At 42.7% G+C, this 26,274-nt stretch overlaps 1 protein-coding gene across 1 annotated transcript; it reads left to right on the top strand.

Moving 5' to 3' along the window:
• The first annotated feature begins 6,978 nt into the window (after positions 1-6,978).
• On the top strand, positions 6,979-25,556 carry MAPK1 (mitogen-activated protein kinase 1). Its single transcript, XM_081339266.1, has 9 exons — positions 6,979-7,307; positions 15,608-15,790; positions 16,060-16,249; positions 16,906-17,022; positions 17,530-17,644; positions 17,835-17,966; positions 18,380-18,489; positions 19,635-19,762; positions 20,868-25,556. The coding sequence occupies exons 1-8, from the start codon at positions 7,165-7,167 to the stop codon at positions 19,749-19,751; spliced, it is 1,107 nt and encodes a 368-aa protein (XP_081195392.1). The 5' UTR covers positions 6,979-7,164; the 3' UTR covers positions 19,752-19,762; positions 20,868-25,556.
• Positions 25,557-26,274: the final 718 nt, after the last annotated feature.

Here is a 26,274-nt window from a genome sequence, read left to right as displayed (position 1 = left end):
AGCCTGTTCTGTCTTCTCCTTTTTTTTAATGTGCTGCCAGAGCGATTTATTATAAACAATTGGCAGAAGAGCCTCGGTAGGAACGGACTTTGGGCTTGAATTAGTCTTCTGAAGCTCGTGCTTTCAATTCACCAGAACAATATTGGGGTTTCGTCCGACAAGCCCGGTGAGATGACGATCTATGTCCAGAGTTGGAGGAGAGAAAAGAGAAAGGAGGTTTTGAGAACTGCACTCTTGTTGCATCCCACCGATCCTGTTACAGAGTGATAATGTGAAAATGTGTATTAAACTTCCTGCTTTGGAAAAGCAGAAGTATATAAGTTTAAGTTTATTGAATTTATATACCGCCCTTTTCCCGTAGGACTCAGGGCGGTTTACAAAGTATTTAAAAACATCAATACAAGACAAGAGTTAAAACAGTTATAATTAAATTTGATCCCTGAGGGGGGAAAAATAATAATAATAATAATAATAATAAAAAAATCTCTCAGCCTGGGCCGGAAAGCTCAAAGAGCCAGGTCTTCAGGTCCCGGCGGAATGACCAAAGGTCATAAGCTAGCACGGCGGGGCTGGGCACCCATCTTGCCACAAAACCCATAATTCTGCCTTTTAGAAACTGCCCTGTGGGCAGGAGAAGAAGCAACAGATGGAAACTAATCCAGGAGAGAAGCAACCTGGAACTAAGGAGGAATTTCATGACAGAACAATTAAATCAGTGGAACGGCTTGCCTCCAGAAGCTGTGGGTGCTCCAACACTGGAGGTTTTTAAGAAGAGATTGGACAGTCATATGTCTGAAATTGTATAAGGTCTCCTGTTTGAGCAGGGGGCTGGACTAGAAGACCTCCAAGGTCCCTTCCAATTCTGTTATTTTGTTATTTAATTAATGATAGGCTGGGCATTGAAGGGAAGCAATATGTCGTAACGCATTAAACAAAGGCTGTTTTGCCATATGCCTTTTTTTCAAATGCATGTCTTTTCAACGCCAAGGGCTAGAAACTTGCTTTTTTTAAAAAAACAAAGAATAACAGACCAGATTCTCAGGGGATACATGAATCGATCATTTCACACTGTGTTTCCATAACTGCAAGAGGACAAAGGCAAGCGAGACGGATCTGTCTCACCAGAAAAATCAAGCTCAACGTGGGGAGTACAGGTAGTTCTCGACGTACGAAATTTCGAGCCCAAAATTTCTCTCGATAAAGTGAGACATTTGTTAAGTGAGCTTTGCCCCATTTTATGGCCTTTTTTGCCACGGTCGTTAAGGAAATCACGGCAGTTGATAAAAGTGAAGTCACACCCATAGATTTTGCTCAACAGAAGATTGCAAAATTTGGATCACGTGATCCTGGGTCGCCCGCAATCGTCATAAATTTGAACCAGTTGCCAAGCGTCTGAATTTTGAATCACATGACCCTGGGGATGCTGCAGTGGTCATAAGTGTGCAAAAGTCATATGAGTTGCTTTTTTTGGTGCCGTCGTAACTCAGAACTTCTAAATCAAAGATTACCTGTACGATGGTGCCTAGATCCTTTGTTGACCATCAATATGTTTTTTTGCCTTTGAGCCAAACCAGAGACCAGCCAGTAACTGTTATTAATCACATCTTTGCATCAAGCCATTTATATCCAGCATTTGGCATATATTACATAACTCCAGAAGTACAGGCAGTCATGTTCTATTTCTGTAAACACGTCTACTGATTTTTTATTTAAAAAAAACTTGTCAGTATTAACCACTTGGAGTATTTAAAAAAAAAGGAAAAAAAACCTATAGCTTTATCATGGCCACGAATTAAAGCCCTCTCTGTCTCTTCCGTTGTTCTATTTGATCTTGAAAGGAATAACACCAGTTGCGATGCTTTTGGCTAAGGCACGTTTTAACCTTGAAAACCAATTGTTTTATTTATTTTAGAGACGGTCCTCATATCAACAAACTGGATTAGAGTGAGATTTTTAGAGACGGTGAGGTCTGGAATTTTGGCCAGCTAATTTGAGGCGTTTTCATTTTGCAGGAGAAAAGATTTGTGCATTAACTGTAGCTTGGATTTGAATAATATGCTTTATATAGCTGTTATCATACTGTATGTGTGTACGGCCCTTTCCTTTCCTTTCCTTTCCTTTCCTTTCCTTTCCTTTCCTTTCCTTTCCTTTCCTTTCCTTCTTTCCTTTCCTTTCCTTTCCTTTCCTTTCCTTTCCTTTCCTTTCCTTTCCTTTCCTTTCCTTTCCTTTCCTTTCCTTTCCTTTCCTTTCCTTTCCTTTCCTTTCCCCCTCCCTCCCTCCCTATCTATCTTTTTTCCTCTCTCTTTCTTCCTCTCTCTCTCTCTTTTTCTAGTGTGGCTAATATATACATCCTGCAATATTTATCCTGAAATTGAGTGAATTTGCTCGAAAAGGTGTGGGTTCATATTTTCTTCTCAGTATTTACAGAGGGCCTCACATCCCTTTTTGTGTAAGTTGCAGGGGGAGACCCCCTGCTTGTTGCTAAGTATTAATAAAGTACCACAAATTTCATTTGAAGCTTTCTTTACTTTGTTGATGGAGAGGCTGCAAAATCTGAAGAGTCTTTTTTCCCCCCCAAGGCCGCTGCAAGGTTTAAAATTCAGGGCTAAGCCCTGCATGCTCATGTGTGTTTGTGTGTGTTTTTCTCTGTGTTGAGTTTCCTTCTCCTCCGGTTGTCACTTCAGCAAGCCTGCCTTCTCGACAAATTGTCAAAACACTTCACCCGGACAAAAGAAACAACAGCAGAATGACAATGTGTTTTAATACCCTGGGCTTGTTTGCCTGCAGCTGGATTCCTTGGGCATCTAGATTCAGCTCCATTGTCTTACAGTGCCACAATCACACACACACACACACACACACACACACACACACACACACACACACACCTTTTCCAGAAAGGCTGTTCTCTGGCTGTTTCCAACACAATTTACGTGTGAGTAACTGCTCTTCACTCGGAAGGACCAGTGGTAATTTATTCTTCCATTACCTGAAGCTGCTATGTTGCAAATAGCTCATATTGAAATTGTGTGTATGTGTGAGAGAGAGAGGAGAGAGGAGAGAGAGAGAGGGAGAAAGCGATGGAGAGAGAAAGAAGACAGGAAGAGACAAAGAGACAAGACAGAGATGAAGAGGGGAGAGAGGAAGAGATGGAGAGAAAAGATAGGAAGAGATGGAAGAGAGAGAGATGGAGAGAAGACAGGAAGAGAGGAAGGGAGAGAGGAAGAGATGGAGAGAAAAGAGGAAAAGATGAAGGGAGAGAGGAAGAGATGGAGAAAGGAAGAGGGAGAGATGGAGAGAGACAAGACAGGAAGAGAGGAAGAAGGGAGAGAGGAAGAGACGGAGAGAGACAAGACAGGAAGAGAGGAAGAGATGGAGAAAGACAAGAGATGAAGAGACCCAGTGCGACATCAATTTTAACCACCATGGCTGGAAAGAGGGGCATTTTTCAGTTAAGTTGAAAAGATGTTGCTTTGAAGTTTCTTCCAGACTTGCAGATAAGCTGTAAAATACCAAGGGAAATCAGGCATTGAAAGCTTTTTGTTAAATTTGGACAGTGGGTTTTGTAAAAGAATTTGGTTATTTTCTTGCAGACATTTCACCACCCAAGTAGGTAACATCATCAGTACTAACAGGGAATGGGGGTTTTTGCTCTCCGCTAATATATATATATATATTTATTTATATTTTATTCGATTTCTATACCGCCCTTCTCCCAAGGGACTCAGGGCGGTTCACAGGGCATATATAAATAACGATACAAAAGTTAAAAGGAAATTAAACCAATGCCCAATTAAAATACAACAATAATAAAATACTAAAAAACCAATTAAAAACCCATATTCCCCCCATCAGGCCAGACCAGCCAATTCAAACAAGTGGGTCTTTAGCCCGCGACGGAAGGATCGGAGGTCTGATGCCATCCGGAGCTCAACCGGCAGTTGGTTCCATAATGCCGGAGCACCCACAGAGAAGGCCCTCCCCCTGGGGGCCACCAGTCGACATTCCCTGACCGGAGGCACCCTGAGGAGGCCCTCTCTGTGGGCACGCACAGGGCGGAGGGGAGTTGATGCCGGCAGCAGGTGGTCCTCGAGGTAACCCAGACCCATGCCATGTAAGGACTTAAAGATCATAACCAGGACCTTGAACCTCACCCGGAGGTTCCTATTCCTATTCTGAGCATCTTTTAGAACAGGGCTAGTTTTTAGGATTCAGATTTAAGCCAAGAAAAGATGGGGAAAATCTTTTTAAAAAACAAAACCCAGAAATCTTAACTTGCCATTCGGGTCAGAACATAATCCAAGGGCGGGACCATTTTAACCGCATCCCGCATTTAACTATGGCCCATGCATCAGACTCCATTCACACCTAACAGGGTTTACACGTGCTTTAATAAAACACACAAAGTCATCGGCCATCTGTTCTTCCCCCCTCCTGGTGAAAAACCGATTATGTAAAGAAGGAGAGGAAAAATATTTTTATTGCAAGCAATATTGTCATCTGTGATTTCGCTGGTGTTCCTGAGCAATTTTCTTTTTCTTTTTTTTTATTTTTTCACACGGAGATCATGGAGAAGAAACGGTTTCACCGTGTTCTTCCATGTGGCGCGTGAAGCTGTCATAAAGAAAACAGGTGTTTGGCCCGTTGCGGGCGTTTAAATCCATCTAGATTTTAAATACTGGAGGGTATAGCTCACTTTGGATGGCCGTGTAATGAAAGAGTCAGGGAGCAGTAGGTCTCTTGCCAAGGAATCTGGAAGAAGCAAAAGGAGTTACAGATCCTAGGTCAAAATCTCTGGGAATGGGGCGCTGAGTACCCCAAAATTAGCAAGTCAAGAAGAACTAAATGTGCTGGGTTGTTTTTTTTGCCCTAACTTGCCTTACTTTAAATTTTATAGAAAGAGACTAAAAACAAACCCGTGAAATAGTGATTCCTATATAAGATTAGGAATAGGTTCATATATATGTCTTGAATGGCAGGTAGTCCTCGTTTATTGACCAGCTGTCCAAAAGGTCCTTTTTCAAGAGGCAACTGGGCGTTCTTGTTTTATCTTTGGAGAGGTTTCGCTTCTCATCCAAGAAGCTTCTTCAGCTTTGACTGGATGGAGGAGCTGAAGAAGCTTCTTGGATGAGAAGCGAAACGTCTTCAAAGAAAAACAAGGAAGTCCAGTTGCCTCCGGGGGGGGGGAGCACCTTTGGGACAACCATGACCTGGATGACTGAGAATCTCCAAGGATGTTGACTGGTTGCTTAATAAGTTCAAATTTATACGACCGATCCATCCCACTCTGACCAGCAGCGAGGGGGATGATTGTGGTGGTGATGGGTACGTTGTTTGGAAACCTCAAAAGACAGATTGGAGAACATCCCTGTGATTGCTGAGAGTTGACACCGACCTGAGGGCACCTGGTCAGCCAATGTGAAGACCAAGTTCCCTGGAGAAGTCCGTAATGCTGAGAGAGGTGGAAGGGAAGAGAAGAAGAGGATGACCAAGAACAAGATGAATGGACTCAGTTGTGGTGGTAGGCAACAAGTAAACAATTTGAAAGAGACTTCAAAGACCAGGTTGGAGAAAATCGGTTTGGTGGCTTAAGAGCGGATGTTGACTTGAGGGCATCAACCACTCCATCAACGGAAAGACTCAGCTCTCTTGAGACGTCCATTATGCTGGGCATGGTGGAAAGAAGGAGAAGAGGACAATCGGGGATAAAATGGATGAACTCATGTACAGGAATGATGAGGGCACCATTGGAAGAGCTGAAGGACCAGGTTGAAGATAGCTCAACATGGAGAAAATCAAATTTATGTGGTCCCTAGGAGTCAGAAACAATTTTATGGGACATAATCAAGCCATCACTCTCCCAGTTTGAGCTCCCTCACAGGGTTGTTGTGATAAAATTAGAAGAGCAAGCACTGGGGTATATGAAGACCTGCGGGAATGGCAGGGATATAAATTTAAAGGAAAGACATACAGGTATTGTTAATTGCCTTTAGTAATTTTTTTCATCTTGTAAGCCGCCCAGAATTTGTAAGGGAGATGCATTAATAAAGGCATTAATAAATCAAATTTTTTAAAAATATTTAACATGTTAAATTTTTTATGCTGCCCACCTCCCTTACAAATTTTTTATGCTGCCCATCTCCCGTACAAGTAAAGAAACATTTTATTAAATAAAAATACGTTTAACAAAATATATTTAACGTAAAAAATAACATGTTAAATATATATTAAAAAAATTATTTATTAATGCATTGCTTGGAGCAGGGGCTGGCTGGAGAACAGTCTGCTGCTTCTCTCTCTCTTTTTTTTTTTTAAAAAAAAATTCTTATGCCGAAAAAATTATTTTTATCAACTCTGCAGAAACCTTGCCCTCTTGGGGTAATAATATCAGATGCTTGAAAAATGAACCTGTGGGACTTTCTGTTCTCCGAGCAGCACCAAGGCAGGACCACATTTACAGAAAAGCAAACTCATTCAAAGGTGGGGGGCGGGAGGGGGCATTGCAATTTCGAAATAAGAAATAAAATTGCAAAGACTTGGAGGGGGTAAAAAAAAAGAAGAAAAATCAAAGGGAAACCACGTGATTTACAGATTCTTCTCTCTCGTCTCCTCCCCCCACCTTTTCTCTGCAAAACCCCGCCTCCCTGGCCACGCCCCCTCGCCTCTACGTCCTCCGCCGCTTTCCCGGGCCACGCCCCTCGGGCTGCGGCACCCTCCGTGCCGACGGCGAGGTAAGGCTTCACGCTCGCGCGCGCGCGCGCACACGCCCCGCCAATCCGAGCCGTGAAAGCCCTCCCCTCGCGCGCGCGCGCGCCACGCCACGCCTCTCCCCCCCGCAGCCGAACCAATCGCAGAGCGTGGGCCCGGCCCGCTCCCCCACCCGTCAGGCGAGTGCGCGTGCGCTGTGGGCAGGGGCTAGGCCCCGCCCCGCTTCCCTCAGCCGCCTGTCTCTCTCTCTCTCTCAGAGAGCGGCTGACGGAGCTGTGAGGCGGCCGCGCTTTGTGGTGTCTCCGCGTCGCCTTCCTCTGGCAGCCTGTCCTGCCTCGCCTCGCCTCGCCTCGCCTCAGCGAGCCGCGCAGAGCGACTTCCCGCCTCCTTTCCTTCTGCTCGCCCGCCGGTCGGTGCCCCCCCCCTTCAGCCTCGCCTCCCCTCACGGAGAACAACATGGCGGCGGTGTCGGGGGCCGCCGCGGGCAGCTGTGGGAGCCCTGCCGGGGTTCCGGAGATGGTCCGCGGGCAGGTCTTCGACGTGGGGCCTCGCTACACCAACCTCTCCTACATCGGGGAAGGGGCTTACGGGATGGTCTGGTAAGCAGGGCCCTCGCTTGGCCCGGCAGGGGATGATGGGGACGGGGGTCCGGCAGCCAGGCGGGGGAGAAGCTGGGGCGGGGGGGGGTTTGCTCTGCAAACGGGCGGGACCACTACTCCCATCGCTGCCTTTCCCAACTGGTGGTGGATGATAGGGATGGTGGTCCAGGCAGGGGGGGAGATGTCCCATCGTTGTCCCAGCCTTTCCCCATGTGTTAGTGGATGATGGGAATCTAGGTTAAGGCTGGGTGTGTTGCTTTCCAGGCAGGGACTGGAGAGCCTTTCCGTCCTGGTGGTGGTGGATGATGGGGATGGTGGTCCAGACAGGGGAGGTGATGGGAAACCGTCCAGACAGGTTGGACCACAACTCCCATTGTTGTCCCAGCCTTTCCCCATCTGGTAGTGGATGATGGGAGTCTAGGTTAAGGTTGGGTGTGTTGCTTTCCAGACAGGGACTGGACAGCCTTCCTGTCTTAGTGGTGCACGATGGGGATGGTGGTCCAGCAGAGGGTGAGTGGGGTGCCCTTTGCGCTGCACCTTCCAGACACGTTGGACCACAACTCCCATCGCTTTCCCAGCCTTCTCATGCTAGTAGTGGATGCTGGGATTGTAAGGTTGAGGCTGGGTGGGGCATTGCCTTCCAGACAGGTGGGAGCGTAGCCCCCATTGCTGACCCAGGGACCCAAGAGCCTTTCTCTCCTAGTGATGGATGATGGGCATGGTGGTCCAGGCAGGGGAAGGGTGGAAAGCCCTGTGTTCCACCTTCCAGACAGACTGGGTCACAATTGCCATTGCTGTCCCTGCCTCGCTGGTGATGGCAATCTAGATTGTGGGTTGTGCATATGCTGCCTTGCAGACACGTCAGACCACAAGGGCCATCACTAACCCAAGGACCAGAGGGCCTTCCTTTGCTGCCAGTGGATAATGGGGATGGTGATCCAGACTGAGGAGAGGTTGGGGGCCATGAGTGCTGCCTTCCAGATGGATTGGACCTCAACTTCCACCACTGCCCCAGGGAGCAGAGGATCTTCCAGAGCTGGCAGTGGGTAATGGGGATGGTGGTCCATCCTGGAGAGAGATTGGGGCCTTGACTGCTGCCTCCTAGACAGGTTGGATCACAACTCCCATCACTGCCCATGGAATCGGAGGGCCTTCCCATGTTGGTGGTAGATGATGAGAATGGAGTCATAAGGCTGCCAGGCTCTTGCAGATGTGCTGCTCCACCTTCTCATAGTTTAAATGACAAGGGCAACGGCAATCCACACCATCTTCGTGGGATCCAAGCTTCTTTTGGGGCTGTAACCCATCTGCACAAACTGACTTGTGGGTGCCGCGGCCTTTTTAAGTGCAACCCGGTCGCCTGTGCGCTGGTTTTCCGTTTCATTCTGCATCTCACACAGGAGCAAAAGGCAGCCTAGACACGGCTCCCCACTCTGCAATAACCCAGTGAAACCCAAAAAGAGAACATCTGGCCCCGAGTCAGCCCAAGAATTTTCATGGCTGAGTGTGCAACAAGGTTCCTCTGTTCAAAAGTCACCACTTTCACTGCCACACCAGGCTAATGTTCTGTTCTTGCTGGCCAAGACGCTCCACATCAAGTGTGAATGCAGTTGGGTGCCTGGATTGCATTCTGCAGAGCAATCTTGGGCATTTTTATTTGGGAATGACACCAACTAGGTTCACACCTCCTGGTTAAAATATCCTTAGGATTGCAGCCTTGTCTGTTTAAAAAACAACAACACATTTTCTCCTGCCTGTTCTCCCTCAATGAGGCATTCGGGCTGCCTCATAATGTAATGCAAAGCAGTTAAAATAGGTGTGTGTTTATGTATATCAGTGATTGATTTATTTTAAGCAGTCACTGTTTTGTTTTTTCTCATTTTCCAAAGGAATTGACATCTGAAATTTCATAATGTCGTTTAAGGGCCCGGAAAACATGTCTTATATTTTAATTGTGCCAGATTCCTTGGGGAAGCATTGTTTTTAGGCAATCGTAAACTAAAATAATAAGTCTTGCCTCGGGAAGCATATATTTCAAATTCTCATTTTGATCCTATGCATATTTTCCCGAAATTTAATGAGACTTTGCTGCCACGAATAAAATCTAATGCCTATTATTGGTATTATAACAGCTATAATAATCTAAGTTATTATCTCCTTTCCCGGATTACGTAACAAAGCACCCACAGGCCCAAGTTTATTTGCCTGCTGGAGTTTGAGCAAATCACTTTATACTGTTGCCGTCTATACAATCTAAATAGTGACATTTAATGCCAGATATTAATTATTAACCATACTGTTCATTGCAAGCGTGAAACTGAGTATGGGTCTGTATTCCTATTGAGTGCCTGTGTTCATATTGAGATTGAATGTATGCCAGGTATTATTTAATACAGAGGTCCCCAACCTTTTGGGCACCAGGGACCGGTTACATGAAGAGAGGTTTTTCCACAGACTGGAGGGTGTGTGGTTTTGTTTGCTGACTGCATCCTGCAGGTGGGGCTTTGCTTGTTTGTATATGTGGCCCGGTACCAGTCCATGGACTGGGGGTTGGAGATCTCTGATTTAATACATTTTATATGTGAGTTTTCTGGGGAGTCCAGAAAAATACCAGAAGAACATCTGATCTCTCACTGCATACTCAGCTAAGGGGTGGGGTGGTGGGCTGGAAGCAAAGGCCAAGAGTTCAGCTGTATTTCCAAATGGCCATGGCTGCTCTTGATGAAATCAAATGGGATCCTCAGTTGGGTTTGGATGAGAACTTATTGTATGCTGTTTTGATTTACAGTAGGAGACTAGGCCAAATACAAAAAAAAAGGCAATTTATTTTTGTAGTGGTTTTGATGGATAGTGTGTTGTGTCTTACATAGTGGGCACTGAGAGCAAGGAACAGTACCTTCTCTAGTTATTAGAGTCAGCAAGGGGGCAAGTGATATTACAGGCTTGTGTTGTGAAGGCTTTGTGCTTAACGCGGCTGGCGCAGCTCTTTTTCATCTGACATTCAGCAGTGTTCCTCTGTTTTCAGTCTCCTGTGTTGTGTAGACTAGCCAGTCTGAAGTGTTGTGTGGACTAAGCTACGCAATCAAGTGCCTGCCCCTCACATGGTGCAAGATCTATCACACCAATATTAATTCAGAGGGATAGGCAGGAAAGTGTTCTGTTCATAGCATGTGCAAAGCATATTTTACATTAAGATCTTTTTAGTTAATTATTTTCCTCTTGAAAAAGACTGTTCAGCTCTTAGCTTTTTTTTTTTTTAATCAATGCAAGCTGGCATAAGTGCTCAGATCTTCCACTGGGGAATTGCCTTTTTCCGATCCAGCATAATGAGCTAGAGGGTAGTTCATTTTAAAAATTCTAATATCTTTATACTTAACAGCTGTTTGACTACTCGACTAATCCGTGGATAGGTTTGTCTTAACCAAGTAATAGAAAATTTTGAAGAAAATACAGTATTTCTTAACCAGTTAATTGAAAGAATTGCGATTCTGTTATATTATGCAAACAAAACTTTGTACTGTAGGTTTTCTGCTTCATTTCTGTGAAAATTGTTTCTGCGATTTAGTTTCAAATCTGAAGTATAGGTATGTGGCAATCAGCTGTGATGCTAAGGCAGGAATTTAAGGAAAGTTCTGTGTATGCAGATTAGTGAGAAGTTAAGACAGCCATGATTTATATACTTTTAAGCAGATTATAAGCGTATGAACATCCTGATTCTGAGTCAAGTTATTAATGCTTCCATTTCATGAAAAAGTGTTCAGAATCTTTGCAAGTCCCTCATCTGAGGCCTTGCACTAATGAGGTTGTCGTTGTTGCTAAAACACAGTGACCAAAGGTTCCTCTTACCAAGATTCCTATCCATGTTTGTATGTCGGCTTCAGCGTCAAATGTTCATGCTAGTCAGGCAGACTAAAAAGATTTCACTATAGCTGGAAAACGCAGCTTGTTTGGATAGCAAATTTATCCTCTGGGTTTCTCCAATTTCTTCAACACACCCTTTCATTCTGTTACAATACGTGGCTGGATTCATCTAACATTGCAAAGCCAGAATGCTTTTTTTTCCTTTTTCTTAGCCTGTTGTGCAAACCCAATCACTTGTGGTTTAGTAAGTCGTGGTTAAACAAATCATGGTTTAATAGGAAGAAATGCATCCTTTGATTATTGTCCCTTTCACTTTGGCCAGTTTTTACAACCTTATCTGGCTGATAGCAGAGTTCCCTGGCAAAAATCTGCCAGGCTCAGCCTGGGATTGTTATCTTTTCCCACTGCTGAAGCTTTAATCTGTATTTTTTTCTTCTGTATCTTTGCATAGTTGTGGCTCGTTGCCATTTACCTGTTCGCCTTCTTTCAACTTCATGCTAACCCTCCTGTGGCTTATTCCCTTTCTCTCTCTCTCTGACTTTCTTTCTATTCCTGGGCAATTCAGCATTCGTGTTAATCTTTTTGAACCATCTGCTTCCAGTTTTCTCTTGCACTGATATAGAATCCCTTCTATCCTGACTTCTTGTAGCCCTTTTTTGTAGCTTGGTCACCATTTCATTTTATCCTTCCTTTGATGTCTGTTTTTTCAAGGTGCAGTGTACTGAATCTGCAGTCATCTTTAATATGTTATTTCTCCTGTCACTTCTGCCCACGCTTCGGGGCTTGTAACTTAGGAACATAGGAAACTGCCGTCTCTGGCTCCTCTTGCAGAAAATACTAAGCCATAATTCTTCAGAATCCTGGCCTAACATTCACAAACAAACGAGCATGCCAGTGTTCTCTGCTTGATTTTTCAAGCTCATCTTGGGTTGGGTTTTTTGTTTTGTTTTTTGGTCAGGTAGGTAGCGCTGAATGTTTTAAGATTGAAAAAGCTTAATGTTGCATTCTGAAGACAAATCTCACCTTATCCCTGGACCAACAAGATACAATGTGTAGCTAGGTTGGCTGCTACCTACTTCATTTAAAGAAGGAATTGGCAAGGTAATTCCAGCTTTTTTTATTATGATGAGTACTCGTATGCTTCCTACCTGGAGGATGAGTGAAGTGGAAGCATGCAGCCTTGAAAATAGTCACATTTTGAAACATTAATGCTTACGAGTGTGGCCACTGAAATAATACAATAGTATCAAGACTTTTGTCTTTAACTCATCCCTTTCTTTAGCTCTGGACTCAGGAGATGCACAGTAACTGCTCATCCCCTCTGTTTGCAAAAGCTGAGAAACCCGAGCTGCTGAATTTCTTTGAAAGAAATTTGACTGAAGCTGCCCATAGTAAATTCATGTTCCTTTTTCCTCTGTTACATTCCAGACACGGTCTGGTTTACGCTTGCTCTAATAATAGTTGTTTCTTTGTCCTCTTTCTGCCAAAGCCTATACTTGTTCCACCTCTGCTCTCAGGTTATGCTCTGAGTTTGTTTTTGAATAAAGGTGGTGACGAGTGCTTCTCACAGGCTATCCTACTTCCTATTAGGTAAAGTGATAGAAATAGATTCTTTTAAACTTTTCAGTAGCCTAGAAGACAGCACAAACCTCACAAATAGCCACCACAGACATGGAATTCTGATTTGCCACACGGGGGATCCATTCTTACTCTCCTGAAGAACTCAAACATTCCAATAGAATTCTTCCAATTCCTAGAGCGGTCTTCCTGAAGTTGAGCGCTCAACAGGTGCATTGATTGACCAGCTCTCCCAAAAAGGGCTATTGAAATCACCCTTGGAACAGGCTATAAAGAGCGTTAACGTTTTCAACCCCTTCTCTCTCTCGGTTAATAGGCAAATCATAAAAGTGTGAAGCAGGAATGGCCATTTACCTGTGACTCTGAGAAAGTGGTGATCCTGACCATTTAAAATCACTTGTGGCCTTTGACAAAGGTGCACTGGCAAACCAGTAGCTTGTTGCTCGGCGAAAAAAAAAAAGAAGAAGGAACTTATCTCCGAACAAGTCAAACAGATTGTACTTTGATCTAGGTAATACCTTTGGCCGCGTTTCCAAGGAATTCTGGGAATCGGGTCCCTTGCACACTGATTTGGAGAGCATCTGATTGAGGAAGTTTATAAAACATTAACTTCTTGGATTGTTATGACCCACCCATAGTCGATGAGAGTTGGGCAACCTGCAAGCTTAATTGTTATTATCCTTTCCCCCTTCATCAGCAATATAAAAATTAATTATTCTTAGGTGTCAGCCTTTTATTTCACTTCAGTGTGCAATCCACCTGTTTTGCACACGCATGTACATCTAAAGCTCTTCTTTCCTAACAACTTCCTTTAGCTTTTGACGACGGCTTTCTTACTCCTTTAGTTTTCTCTTCTGGATTATTCTATCACTTATCAATCTGTTATTAGACAGTTCTCCGAAACTCTTCCTTTTCATTTGGTTAACTTCATGGGGGAAATATTCTCTCTCCCTCTAAAGAGTAAAAGTGAAGGATAAAAGCAGGCTGGACTTAATCCTTCCTGAATTCCTCCAGGGTTAAATTGGCTGCAAGGGTTTTGGTTTTTCCCCCCCCTCCTTTGCAGAAGTTTTGTTTACTTAAAACATTTTTAACCTCTTTAATCAGGAAGATTGTCTGAAAACTCACAAAAATCTTTGTAAAGAGAGTGCCCTGGCTCCAGACTTATATCTGTAATGTGTGACACAGGAGGAAAAAGCAATGTGATTTACAGTTGTTATCCTGGTTATCTAGAAATACCGTAGTTCATTTAGCCTGTTTGAATAGCTGAATGAAGAACAGAGACTGAGAATCTCAGCCAAATTTGGCTTTAATTCCTTTTTGTCTTCTACATTATTGGAATGGTTATGCTAGTTAGACTATAGGAGTTGCCTTTCTGTTAAAAACCGAATCGGTAAGCATCTATTATTAGGCTTGAAATCTGGAGTGAAATTTAAACTAAATTAAGTGTGGTCGCCAAGCAACGGCAAGAACTGGGTCGACAAGCAATAATCTTGCTCGTCTTCTAAGGACACATTCCTTCAACTTTTCAAGATTTGAATAAGCTTACAATATTAGTGTTTGGCAGTGTTGAAAAACCGCCAGAGCAGGGGGGAAAAAGTGCCCTTGTCAACAGCACAACAAGGAAGGGGGGGAAAAATGGACTGGACGGCGGGATTTAATGTATTCAAATCCACAGGGAAAAAAATCCCTCTTGTTTATTTTTATCCTTTGCTAAATTGTAGCACTTTGCACCTCTTTACCATTGTATCCCGTAATAGCTGTATGTTTACAGAGCCGGGCAAGACTGTTGGCAGCAGAGCTAAATTAAGTTTTGCGATAGGAGTTAAAATGAATATTTCTGTGTGCTTGATTCAGTGACATCTGCTGTACATAATGGGGTGGCCCAGATTCGTCTGCTCTTCTTCCTCCTAACAGCCCCTCTGCCCTAAAGATGGTGAATGGGTGTCCTGATCTGGAGGACCCCCACTCCCCTCTCAGTCCCTAGTCTCTGCAATTAGGCAAGATCGTTAGGAAAAGAAATGGGTGGACAAGCTTGCTGTTTGCAGCCTCAAGTGTCTATAAAACTGGAGCCTTTGTTTGTTTTAAACAACATTTCTTTTGGGACCAGTAATTTCTATCTACTATATTGCTGAGAAGGAAGCAACATGTGAAGGGGCTCAATAATCAATATGGGAAAAGATTTAAAGGAGAAACGGGTGCTCTGTGGCTTTGTGGTCATCGGCATCAAAGGAAGCTTTTAATATTGAAAGTTAACCAAAAGGTGGTTGGAAGACAATGTTGTGATTCAGGGTCAGCCTGTGGGTTCGGCAGTTGGGTCGGACGATTCAGAGGAGGAGGAGGGGGGTGTTGGAGAGCTTGCTGAGAATAGTATTGAGGCTCCACAGAGCCCTCAGCCAGGCCCCTCCCACCTGGTCACCACGCAGACTCAGCTGTGTGAGCCTGACAGCGTGGATGAAGATGACCCACAGCTGGCCCTGTTCAAGGACGCCCGATGCAGGAGGCAGTCAATCAGGAGTAAACAGAGGAAGGCAATGGGGCACCTCGGAAGGAGGCAGAGAGAAGCCACGCCCTGAACTGTATAAAAGGGGAATGCGTGGGAGGGCTGGTTTGCTGAAGGCAACCGCTTGGATAGCTCCTGTTTCATGGTTCGTGTCTTGTTTGCTTTTGTATCCATAAATTTGGTAGGCTTAGTTCCAGCCTCTTGCCTTCTTGTAAAAGGGGTTGTCCCTGCCTTTTCTGCAGGGCCGGTAGTAGGCTGGTACACAACAGACAAGGTGGAGACTCTGCTAAGTTATTTAAGGATGTCTCTTGTTTTACCGATTGTTGAGTTTATTTTATCATCTTTCTCTCCCCCCCCCCAGTTCAGCCTATGATAATTTGAACAGAGTTCGAGTGGCGATAAAGAAAATCAGCCCTTTTGAACACCAGACTTACTGTCAAAGGACCCTGAGGGAGATCAAAATCCTGTTGCGTTTCAAGCATGAAAATATTATTGGAATCAATGACATTATTCGGGCTCCAACTATTGATCAAATGAAAGATGTGTATCCTTTAAAAAGCCTACATTCTTCTGTTCTCCTCGTCGTCGTCTTCTTTGCATTAAAGTAAAATTAATTATTCTGGTTATTATTATATGCATTGGCAGTGCATATATCTCTATCCGTAAACAACACAGAAATATTGTAATTGTGTCTGTACTGTAACTATATTGTGTAATAAGAGAAATGCAGTTTTAAACATCTTGGAAGCGCCGCCAAATTACATATCTGATGTAAAACATTTGTTAGTTTTATTGCCTTAATTCAGTTCTCAGCTACATTGTGCAAGATCTCATGGAAACGGATCTTTACAAACTCTTAAAGACTCAACATCTCAGCAATGATCACATTTGTTACTTCCTTTATCAAATTCTGAGAGGACTGAAATACATCCATTCAGCCAACGTATTGCACAGGGACCTCAAACCGTCCAACTTGCTGCTAAACACTACCTGTGATCTCAAGGTTTGCATTTGGCTTTTGGGAGGTAGCTCAAGTGATTACAAAATCACAGAGTTGGAAGTGGGATCTTGGGAGGTCCTAGTCCAACCCCTTGCCCAAGCAGGAGACTATACCATTTCAGACAAATGGTTGTCCAGTCTCTTTTTGAAAGCCTCCAGTGATGGAGCACCCACAACTTCTGGAGGCAAGCCGCTTGTTCCACTGGTTAATTGTTCTCACTGTCAGGAAATGTCTCCTTAGTTCCAGGTTGCTTCTCTCCTTGGTTAGTTTCCATCCGTTGTTTCTTGTCTTGCTTTCTGGGGCTTTGGAAAATAGGTTGACCCCCCCCCCCCTCTTTGTGGCAGCCCCTCAAATATTGGAACACTGCTATCTCTGAAGCCTTTTCCCCTTGTGGAATATAACCCCCTAAAACGGGGGTAGGCAACCTTGGCTCTTTTATCACTCGTGGACTTCAACTCCCAGAATTCCTGAGCTAGCATGGCTGGCTAGGAATTCTGGGAGGTCCACGAGTCATAAAAGAGCCAAGGTTGCCTACCCCTGGCCTAAAGTTTACCAGACCTTTTTTAAAATGAATTTTGCTGTCCTGAAAGCAAACAAAAAACCAAAACCCTTACTCTTTCCAAAAAAAACCCAAAACCCTTTCTTCTATCCCATAATAGACATGTGACTTTGGTTTGGCTCGTGTGGCAGACCCAGATCATGACCACACTGGTTTCCTAACAGAATACGTAGCTACGCGTTGGTACAGAGCGCCTGAAATCATGTTGAATTCTAAGGTGAGAGTTGAAATGTTTAATATTATAGCAGAGTCACTTGATCCAATTCAGTCAACCAGTGTTACTTTTTACTCCTCCTGGAAATCATTTTAGTCCTATATAACTGAACGAGCCCAGTATATATAAAATATTACTCTAACTTTGCTGACCATAAAAAAAGGTTCTTCCTGTTTTATAAACAGTATTTTTTTTCTAGAATATTGTCCTATTTTTCCCCCCCTGCGGAGTCTCATGGCTGGGTAACGTGTATATTTTCCATTTGAGGTTGTTATTAAATATTAAATACCCCTGGACTCCAAGGAATTGAACTTTTAGCTACAGTAGTTTGTAGAGTCTTATTTTTTTTATAATGCAATTGTAATGCTTCAAGACATCCTAAGTGCAGAGACTAAAACATTCTCAAATGGTAGAAGTAGTGACATGTGCTAGAAAATGATCATATTTTAGAACTCTGGAACTATAAAATATTCATTACGGCAATTTTTTCCCCTTCCGTTTTATCTCCAGGGTTATACCAAATCTATTGATATTTGGTCTGTAGGCTGTATTCTGGCAGAGATGCTATCAAACAGACCCATCTTCCCAGGAAAACACTACCTTGATCAACTCAACCACATTCTTGGTAACATTTTTTTTTCTTTTTACATATAAACAATACAGGCAAAAGACTTTTAACATGCCTAATTGATGTTTCTTCCTTTTTCTTTGTTTAGTTGTTAAAACTAGAAACTTGATATTCGCCAGGCAAATCTACTTTATTTTTGCACTAATTTTTCCTTCCTTCCTTTTTTTTTTTTGTCTTCATGTTGTAGGAATTCTTGGGTCTCCTTCCCAAGAAGACCTGAACTGTATAATCAACGCGAAAGCGAGAAATTATTTGCTTTCTCTACCATATAAAAATAAGGTTCCCTGGAACAGATTATTTCCAAATGCTGATCCCAAAGGTAATTTAAAAGAATAAGATTATTTTTTTTTACTCTGCTTGTAGGCTGGAGGGAGACAGGCATTCCTTGTAGTGCACAGGGATATAAATTAGGGAAATAGGAAAAAAGCAGCAGGGGAAAAAAATGTTATTAGTTATCCTGTCAAGCAGAAATAAAAGCAGCTGACAGAATTCTCATGCCGGTCCATAGTTCTAAAAACGTGCAAACATTTCTTTTTTTCTTCTTCTTCTTAGTAAATGTTTTTATTGTAGGCGAAGTCCTGCTAGGAGTAGCGCCCACCTTTTCTGGTGGTTGTGTGAAATTGTTTTTGCGTCCCGGGGTGGGGAATTAAACATCACTCAACACACTATATGGGGTGGACGTCGGGATGAGTAGAACGCGAGCCCAACTAATTCTAAAAATTGTCTCTCTAGCTCTTGATCTGTTGGATAAAATGTTGACTTTCAACCCTCACAAGAGAATTGAAGTGGAAGAAGCCTTGGCTCACCCCTACCTAGAACAATATTACGATCCCAGCGATGAGGTAGGGACACTATGGTGTGGCTTGTTTGACAGGATAGAAATACTTTAATTCAACGCTTTGAATAGGTGGGGCAGCCAGAGGCCAGTTAGTACTTCTAGCTCAAATCTTGTTTTGATATATTTATACGGATAGTCCTCAACTTACAACTGTCTGTGGAGATTCTCAGTCATATAGGTCGTGGTTGTCCCAGAGGTGCTTTTTATATCCCTTGCGGTCATTTGCCCACAGATTCAGGTGACCCTGAGGGCACAGATAAGCCTCCAAGTGGCCTTGAGGACTCTCAGAGAGAGAAGCAAAACATCTTCAAGGGGGAAAAAAGTCCAGTTGCCTCTTGAAAAAGCACCTTTGGGTCAACTTACAGCCACTTGTTTAGTCACCGCTCGAAGTTATAAGCATACTAAAAAAAAAAGTTACAACTGGTCCTTGCACTGGTCACTGCACCCCTGCAGTGCTTGGCCTTTACGAAGGTTACAGCATGCTGGGGTCACAGGATCTGCATTTGCAGCCTTCCCAGGTGGCTTCCAGCAAGCAAAGTCAAATTTCCTTAACGACCTCATGACTGACTTAACTGCAGTGATTCTCTTAAAAAAAATCACGGCACAAAAGGCTGTAAAATCAGGTGTGGCCCACTTAACAACCGCCTGAGCAATGGAAATTCTGATCCTGATGGTGGTTGTAAGTTGAGGATTTAAAAGTTTAGCCATTTAATGAGGGTCTCCCGTTATAATTTCTGACGCTGTAAGATTGGTTTGCTTTCAAGATAAATGTAAGAGCAGAACCACACCTTAGGTCAAAAATAGCTCTCCTGCCACACTAACACGGTAGTTATACTAATTTTTTTTCCTTGGCATGTACCAATAAATATGTGAAAAAATCTTCTCTTGCCAGCTCTCCAAACCATATCTTAATAAATGTAACCAAGTAAAATTTCCGTAACTGCATTTTGGTCGACGTGACTATTAGTGCAAGTAATTTTTGCGTGCATTATTTTCTAAGAGTCGTGTTCTAATTTTGACCACAAAGTCTTCTGAGCAGCTTTACAACATTCAGAAAGTCAAAAACTTTCCAATATACCTATTCCTTTTGTGCTTCAATATCATTCATATTTCTGATGGGCTGTTCTTTATTTTTATTTTTTTTTAAAGCCTGTAGCAGAAGCGCCTTTCAAATTTGATATGGAGCTGGACGACTTGCCGAAGGAAAAACTGAAAGAATTAATTTTTGAGGAAACTGCCAGATTCCAGCCAGGATACAGATCCTAAATGGCATAAGGGTACATCTAAGTGTTTTAATCTTAACTGTGTAAAATGGACACGCTTCTTTTGTATTTAACATAACCATTTGATAACTATTAAATTATTATATATGATCACAGTTAAGACTTGTCAATCATTATAAGCCTTTCCAAGCAGGCTTTGAAAAATTACTCAGAAACACCTGGTATAGCCCCAGGTGGCTATTCCAAGATTCACATAAAATATCTGAAAGGATTCAGAAAAACAAAAGTCACTGACTTCAGTTACTTTTCCTAAAACACTGATTCCACCCCCTTCCCCTCATACAGTGTAATGTAGTCTTCCTTAATAAAGCAAAGATAATTTGCTGTTTTGTCGAGTACTCAATATACACACCCAGAAAACAGCACCTGTAGTATTTTGTATTCTTTGTACAGCAAAAGCTGAAATATCAAACTTTTTGCTTTAAATTTTTAAAAAAAATGCTTTGTGGGTCCGCCTTCAGAAGCCAAGGTAAGCTTTCCTGAATATATTGTCACTTTTTATGTATAAGTTGTAAGCCGACCAGAATCTCTCAACACTGAGACGGCAGCATACAAATTTAATAAATATACAAGGTTCACTGCTAGAGGTAAATTCTGGTCAGCTTCTGCAGATAATCCTGTGTTATTGTTAAGATACGTTGTATAGATAGTCCTCGACTTAAAACCATTTGTTTAGTGACCGTCTGAAGTTAACAACGGCACTGCAAAAAAGTGACCTAACAACTTGTGCAGTGTCCCCCACGGTCACATAATCAGAATTCAAACACTTGGCAACTGGCGTGGATTTATGACAGTCGCAGTGTGCGATCCCCTTTTGCGACCTTCCGACAAGCAAAAGTCGACATGGGAAGCCGGATTCGTGTCACAACCGTTGTTACTGACTTAACAACTGCTGGGATTCCCTGAACAAACGTGGCAAGGCAAAATTGCAAACTGGGGCAAAACTCACTGGAGAAATGTCTCGCTTAGCACCAGAAATGTGGGGCTCCGTTGGGGTTGTAAGTTGAGGACTATCTGTACTGCGTGATCTCTCTGTACTCTGTCCGTGTATGCTCCGTTTTCCATTAAAAATGTTTCCCCCTTTGTCTTTTTTCTATAGGATAAAGGAATTAAAAGGGCTGGGCGCTCTCTCCATAGACGTTCTCTTCCTGGTTCTTTCTCTATGGTCATATGATGTGGCCTCCTTCAGTTTATCCACTAACATTTCAAGCCATTCAGGAGGACCATTTCTATGGTAGCCCTGGCTTTCTATGTCTTCAACCGATTATTTATGCCTGAAGAATCGCTACCGATACTCCTGGGTGTTAAAACCCCTACCGATCTTTTGCAGGTACTGTCTTTTATCAACACGCCACCCCTAGATGACAGCCACAGGCTTAAACCACGTCCCTTTCTGGTTTGAAAGATGCAGTGTTGGTCTCTGATCTTTAGGAGGGCAGACGATTTTGTACCTTTATAATCATTTTCGTTTTCTAGATTTTTTTGTGGGGAAAAAAAAATAATGATTAAGGAACATTGAGGGCACTTTAAGTCAAGGGCATTCGCCACAACTTTTGCACTTCTTTAAGCTTGCCATCTTGACTGGCATGCACAGTACGAGAGGACAGATCCAAGCATACACTGTATTTATACTTTTAACTTTCCCCCCCCTCCTCCCCCTGGGCATAAATTAAGGCAAGTCACTTCAATGCTGAGACGTTTCGGCAAAAGATGCAGGCAAAAGATACAAAAAAAACCCCACCCCTTCTTTTCCCCACTTTAAGAGGTCATGGTACTTACGCAATCTTAACTGTGAATGGTACACCCGAATTCTAATGCCACCTTTACAAGGTGCATCTGCTTACCTAGAAGCCTGTCTCGTTGATTTCAGCGGGACGTAAATCTCCGCCGACTTAGAATTTCAACTGGTTTCAAACACCAGCAAAAATGGCTCGGAACGAAATCTGGCATTTGATGGGTTTCTTTCTTGGAAAGGCATCCGGGGGGGTGGGTAATATGTATTAGCAGAGAAACCTTTTGTGAATGCTGTTCAATTCCACCCAAAGAACGAAGAATATCCTCACTTGGTACCTTTCTTTTAAATGCATGTGGTGGGCTCTGGGAAAAAAAAAGAAGGAACACTGCATCTTTAAAATAAGAAAGTGAGAACAACTTATTTCTTTAGCGTGTTAGCATTTCGCATTGATTTCCTGTAACCTTCCCCCCTTTTCCCCATAGGCGTTCAGAATTTATAGTTCTGGACCTCTTGTTCAGTCAGCTGATTTAAGTTGCGTTATCGAGAACGCTGACCCGGGGCCCACAAAATGAACCTGCCACTTGTTTCATCAATACTCTTTAAATAAAAAAAAAAGATAGCTCTTCAAGTATTTGTTTCTGAAACTGTACAGTGTGGAGTATACTAGATGTTATGTTCCAGTGCGGTGCCTCTTTGACAACTTTTTCCCCCACTGCTGTGTGGTGAGAAATGTTAACCTTGTTTTAAAATGATGACTGTGTCCTCGCATGACTGTTAAAAAGCTTTCTGTGCACAGATGCTTGTCTTAAGTGCCACATAGCTGGAGCTGAAACAAAAAAAAATTACCTCTTAATTGTGCCCAATGAATCTCTCCCCAGCAAAGAGAATATTTCATTGGGGAGAATAAGTGTGTTTTTAGCTGTTCCATCTTTTTTTTGCTCTGTTGTCTTTTGGCAGCAGTGCCCTGGTTACGAATCAGAAATTAAGATTTTGTTTTGCATATTTTACCTTTACTTTTTTCAAAGAATTTTGTTTGCCTTCTGAAGAACCTTTGATGGGAGTCCTGCCATTTTAGTCTCGGGAGGACTTGCATTTAATTTTACTTCCTGCAATGGTGAGAAGGTCTTTGGGGTAGATTCTTGGTGGGGCCAGTCGTTGTGTATATATGCTGAAATAAATAAGATTTTTTTTTCTGTTAAAGAAGTAATGTGGCATTATGGTTCTCAGCTTGATTCACAGTTAGATAGTTCTCTGGTCCAAATTTCCATTGAGCTCAGTGAGACTGTTGGTTAGGAAATTAGAATTACAGTTTTGGTCACTTTAGGTGCATCCAAGGTTGATTAAAGTGTATATCAAAGTTTATATTACGTGTTTACAGTTGACAGCATTTTACATTCGTGCATAAGCAATCAACCTGCTAAACCAAACTTAATAAATGTGTGTCTCTGAAAGTTGCTTTCTGTTAACTCTCATGGAATCTGCAAGAAGCATATATTGAGAATATTGTTGGGAAAGGTTCTCTTGCAACTTCCTATGACTGTTCAGACCTGTCCTAGATCTGCCTTTAATTTTTTTTAAACAGTTTACCATAATGACAGCAGTTGTCGAGCTGTTCTTGGGGCTCAACTCACATCCTTATTACAAAATTAATTTGGTGATTTTAGACTGTTACAACAAGTCTCTAGAGTGAAACAATCCAGCAGTTTTTGTTACAAGAATTGAGAGTTTTATTGACTTTATTATGTTTTGTACTATCCTCTTCGCCTGCAGTTTACAATTGGACAAAGGAAGCTACAGACAAAACATAGTAAAACCTGCTTTGAGGTGTGAGTTGACTTCTGGCCACTAACTGTTCATTAAAAGCAGATCTTTTGACAGAATAGAACATTGTTTTTAAAGAGATGCTTCTATCGATACAGTTGTAATCCATTATTTCTTATGCCATATTTACTAGAAATTACATTGTTGATAAAGAATATGCAATCGTCTTCATGACTGTTCAAAAAGCTTTGATCTATGGAAATATGGAATATAGGGACATATTGGACCTAATATGAATTGAATGAACTTCTGCTGCCATTTGCAAAATACTTTGGATAACGTGTTTTGAGACCATGCAGATCAATTTGGCAAAATGGAAGACCCTTTGATGCAGATCCTTCATGGAATTCCACCAGCCACATGATATATGAGCAGTCCAAACAACCTAGTTTTAAAAGTAAACACACCCCCACAAGAGATTCGAGACCACAATTCCCAGAGTTCCCTGCAACTACGTTAGCCCTTTTAGGTGTTCTGGTTGTACCATAGTGTCCGGAATATGGCTGGGTGTACCTTAATTCAGGGACACAGTGGCTCAGTGGGTTAGGACGCTGAGCTTATCGATCAGAAGATCGGCAGTTTGGCGGGTCGAATCCCGAGTGCCAAGTAGCAGAGTGAGCGCCTGTTACTCGTCCCAGCTTCTGCCAACCTAGCAGTTCGAAAGCGCGTAAAATGCAAGTAGAAAAATAGGGACCACTCCGGTGGGAAGGGAACAGCGTTCCGTGTGCCTTTGGCGTCTAGTCATGCCGGCCACATGACCACGGAGACGTCCTCGGACAAGCGCTGGCTCTTCAGCTTTGAAACGGAGATGAGCACCGGCCCCTAGAGTTGGAAACGACTAGCACGCATGTGCGGGGGAACCTTTACCTTTACCTTACCTTAATTCAGGGGTCTCCAAACTTGGCAATTTTAAGACTCGTGGACTTCAACTCCCAGAATTCCTCAGTCAGAAATTCTGGGAGTTGAAGTCCACAAATCCTAAAACGTTCCCAGGTTTGAGAACCTTGCCATAACCCGGTTATGATTGATTGTGCTTTAGTAGTGGAAAGCAGTATGTAAAACAAGTGGAACCCCTCATTGGCGGTATGCTCCCTCCAAACGGTTTTGCAGAAATCCTTCTCATCCCTGCTAGTTCTAGAGCCTAAATGTAGGAACTTTGAGATATGCAACACCTTGTATATTGCCAGCAAGCTATAGCACGTTCCTACATCGTGCACTTTGCTGTAGCATACTCGGATCACTGCAAGGAATCACAGGGATATTTTCAATGTCTTGAGGCTGCATTGGTTCCTGCAGAAGGAACCTTACTTGAAATTTGCTGAGGTGAGGCAGACCGAAAGATAATACTTCCAGCCAACAATGTCTTGAGGCAATTGTCAGTTGAACGGCAAGTTTGGCATCCGAGGTTCACGCCTCAAAGTAAGTTTGGCTTTAGATTTTGAGGAAGCATTTTTTCCCGAAAATTACAAAGCCTTACGGGAGTTGTCCCCCAGCTGTTTGGTTGTCGTCTCCCGAAATTCTCCATCCGGCTAGGTTGTTGCCAAGAATCTGAAGAGTGCCCAGTTTAGGGAAGTTGGGATTGAATTACTGAAGCCTTGAAGAAGACCCGTCACCCTGTCCAGTTGGGACAAAAACTGGAAGAAACGGTACCATCTGGAGAACCCGCAAAGTTTGCAACAAGTCGGTTTGCTCTTTTTGCCTTTTCTCGTGGCGCGTCAGTGTATAACGCACTCCTAAGGAAATAACGTTTCGCTTTTATATTGCTTTGTACTGTTGGTGCCTTAGTCATGTATCCCAGGCCGCCTGCATAGCTAGTTTTAAATGAACGGTTAATTTAAAACCAGAAATGAAAACAGAATTTTATAAAGGGTTTCCTGTATGTGACCCGATGACACAAAACATTTTTATCGTGTGACAAAATTTGTGATTTGGTTCTTATGCTATGTATAGAGTTATTGTAAGTAGAAAAAAGTTTATATTTTTGTCTTCTGTTGTAAGCGTACATGCTTTTTTTTTTAAATGGAACAGTTAACGTCTTGTTAGTACATGCCATCAGATACTTGTAAAAAACGAATGTGAAGGAACTCATTAAATTTGATCCTGGATTCCTAAAGCAACAAAGTAGCTGTGGATATTTGGAATGACAAAGAAGCTGGGTCTTCTTTCAAAAGGCATTTAACTCACAGCGCACACATTTTTTTCTACAATACAGGTAGTCCTCAACTTAGAGACCTCAATTGAGCCCAAGGTTTCTGGTGCTAAGCAAAGACAGTTAAGTGAGTTTTGCCCCATTTTCCAACCTTTCTTGCCAGGCTTGTTAAGTGAATCACTGCAGTTGTTAAGTTAGTAACACAATTGTTAAGTGAATCTGAATTCCCCCATTGACACATTTGCAACTGTCATACATATGAACTGCTGGTTGCCAAGCTTCCAAATTTTGATCAAATGCCCATGGGGATGGGTGCAGTGGTTGTAAGGGCGAGAAACAGTCCTGAGTCAGTTTTTTTTCAATGATGATGTAACTTTGAACAGTCACTAAACAAACCGTTGTAAGTCGAGGACTACCTGTAATCCATTAAAAGCAAGTCGCAAAGCCACTGAGAGCAGGGAAAAGGGAAGAAGTGGTTCTGAAGCTAATGCAGGCATTCATTATTCCACTTGGGATCAACGGGATGAAAATGGCCCAGGTAAAATAAATGATAAATAGCTGCCACTTTGGCAATGGTTTGGAAGAATCCAACCCCTGATATCTCAAGAACACCAGGTGGCCTCCTTTCCCTCCTCTTGCACTGCCCTTCAGTCTTTTTCCAATGGTAATCTTCCAGTTATAATTTTATCTCACGGTTCCATTTTTCATTAAGCAATCAGTTATTGACAGCACTCTCTCCAAATCCTTAAAAGTTCTTCAGATCACAGGCTGTAGTATTTGACCTTAATCTATCATTAACAA

Source organism: Vipera berus (genome assembly GCF_964194415.1).
Source record: "Vipera berus genome assembly, chromosome: 14".
Taxonomy (NCBI): domain Eukaryota; kingdom Metazoa; phylum Chordata; class Lepidosauria; order Squamata; family Viperidae; genus Vipera; species Vipera berus.
The sequence above is the reverse complement of the archived record's forward strand: the minus strand, read 5'-3'. Positions and strand labels throughout refer to the sequence as shown.

What these genes read in the sequence shown, in the direction of transcription:
- MAPK1 (XM_081339266.1), top strand. Translation starts at nt 7,165, where the DNA reads ATGGCGGCGGTGTCGGGGGCCGCCGCGGGCAGCTGTGGGAGCCCTGCC. An exon ending in ATTGATCAAATGAAAGATGT is followed by an intron (nt 15,791 to 16,059) that starts GTATCCTTTAAA and finishes TTCAGTTCTCAG; the next exon opens with CTACATTGTGCAAGATCTCA. An exon ending in TCCAAATGCTGATCCCAAAG is followed by an intron (nt 17,967 to 18,379) that starts GTAATTTAAAAG and finishes TTGTCTCTCTAG; the next exon opens with CTCTTGATCTGTTGGATAAA.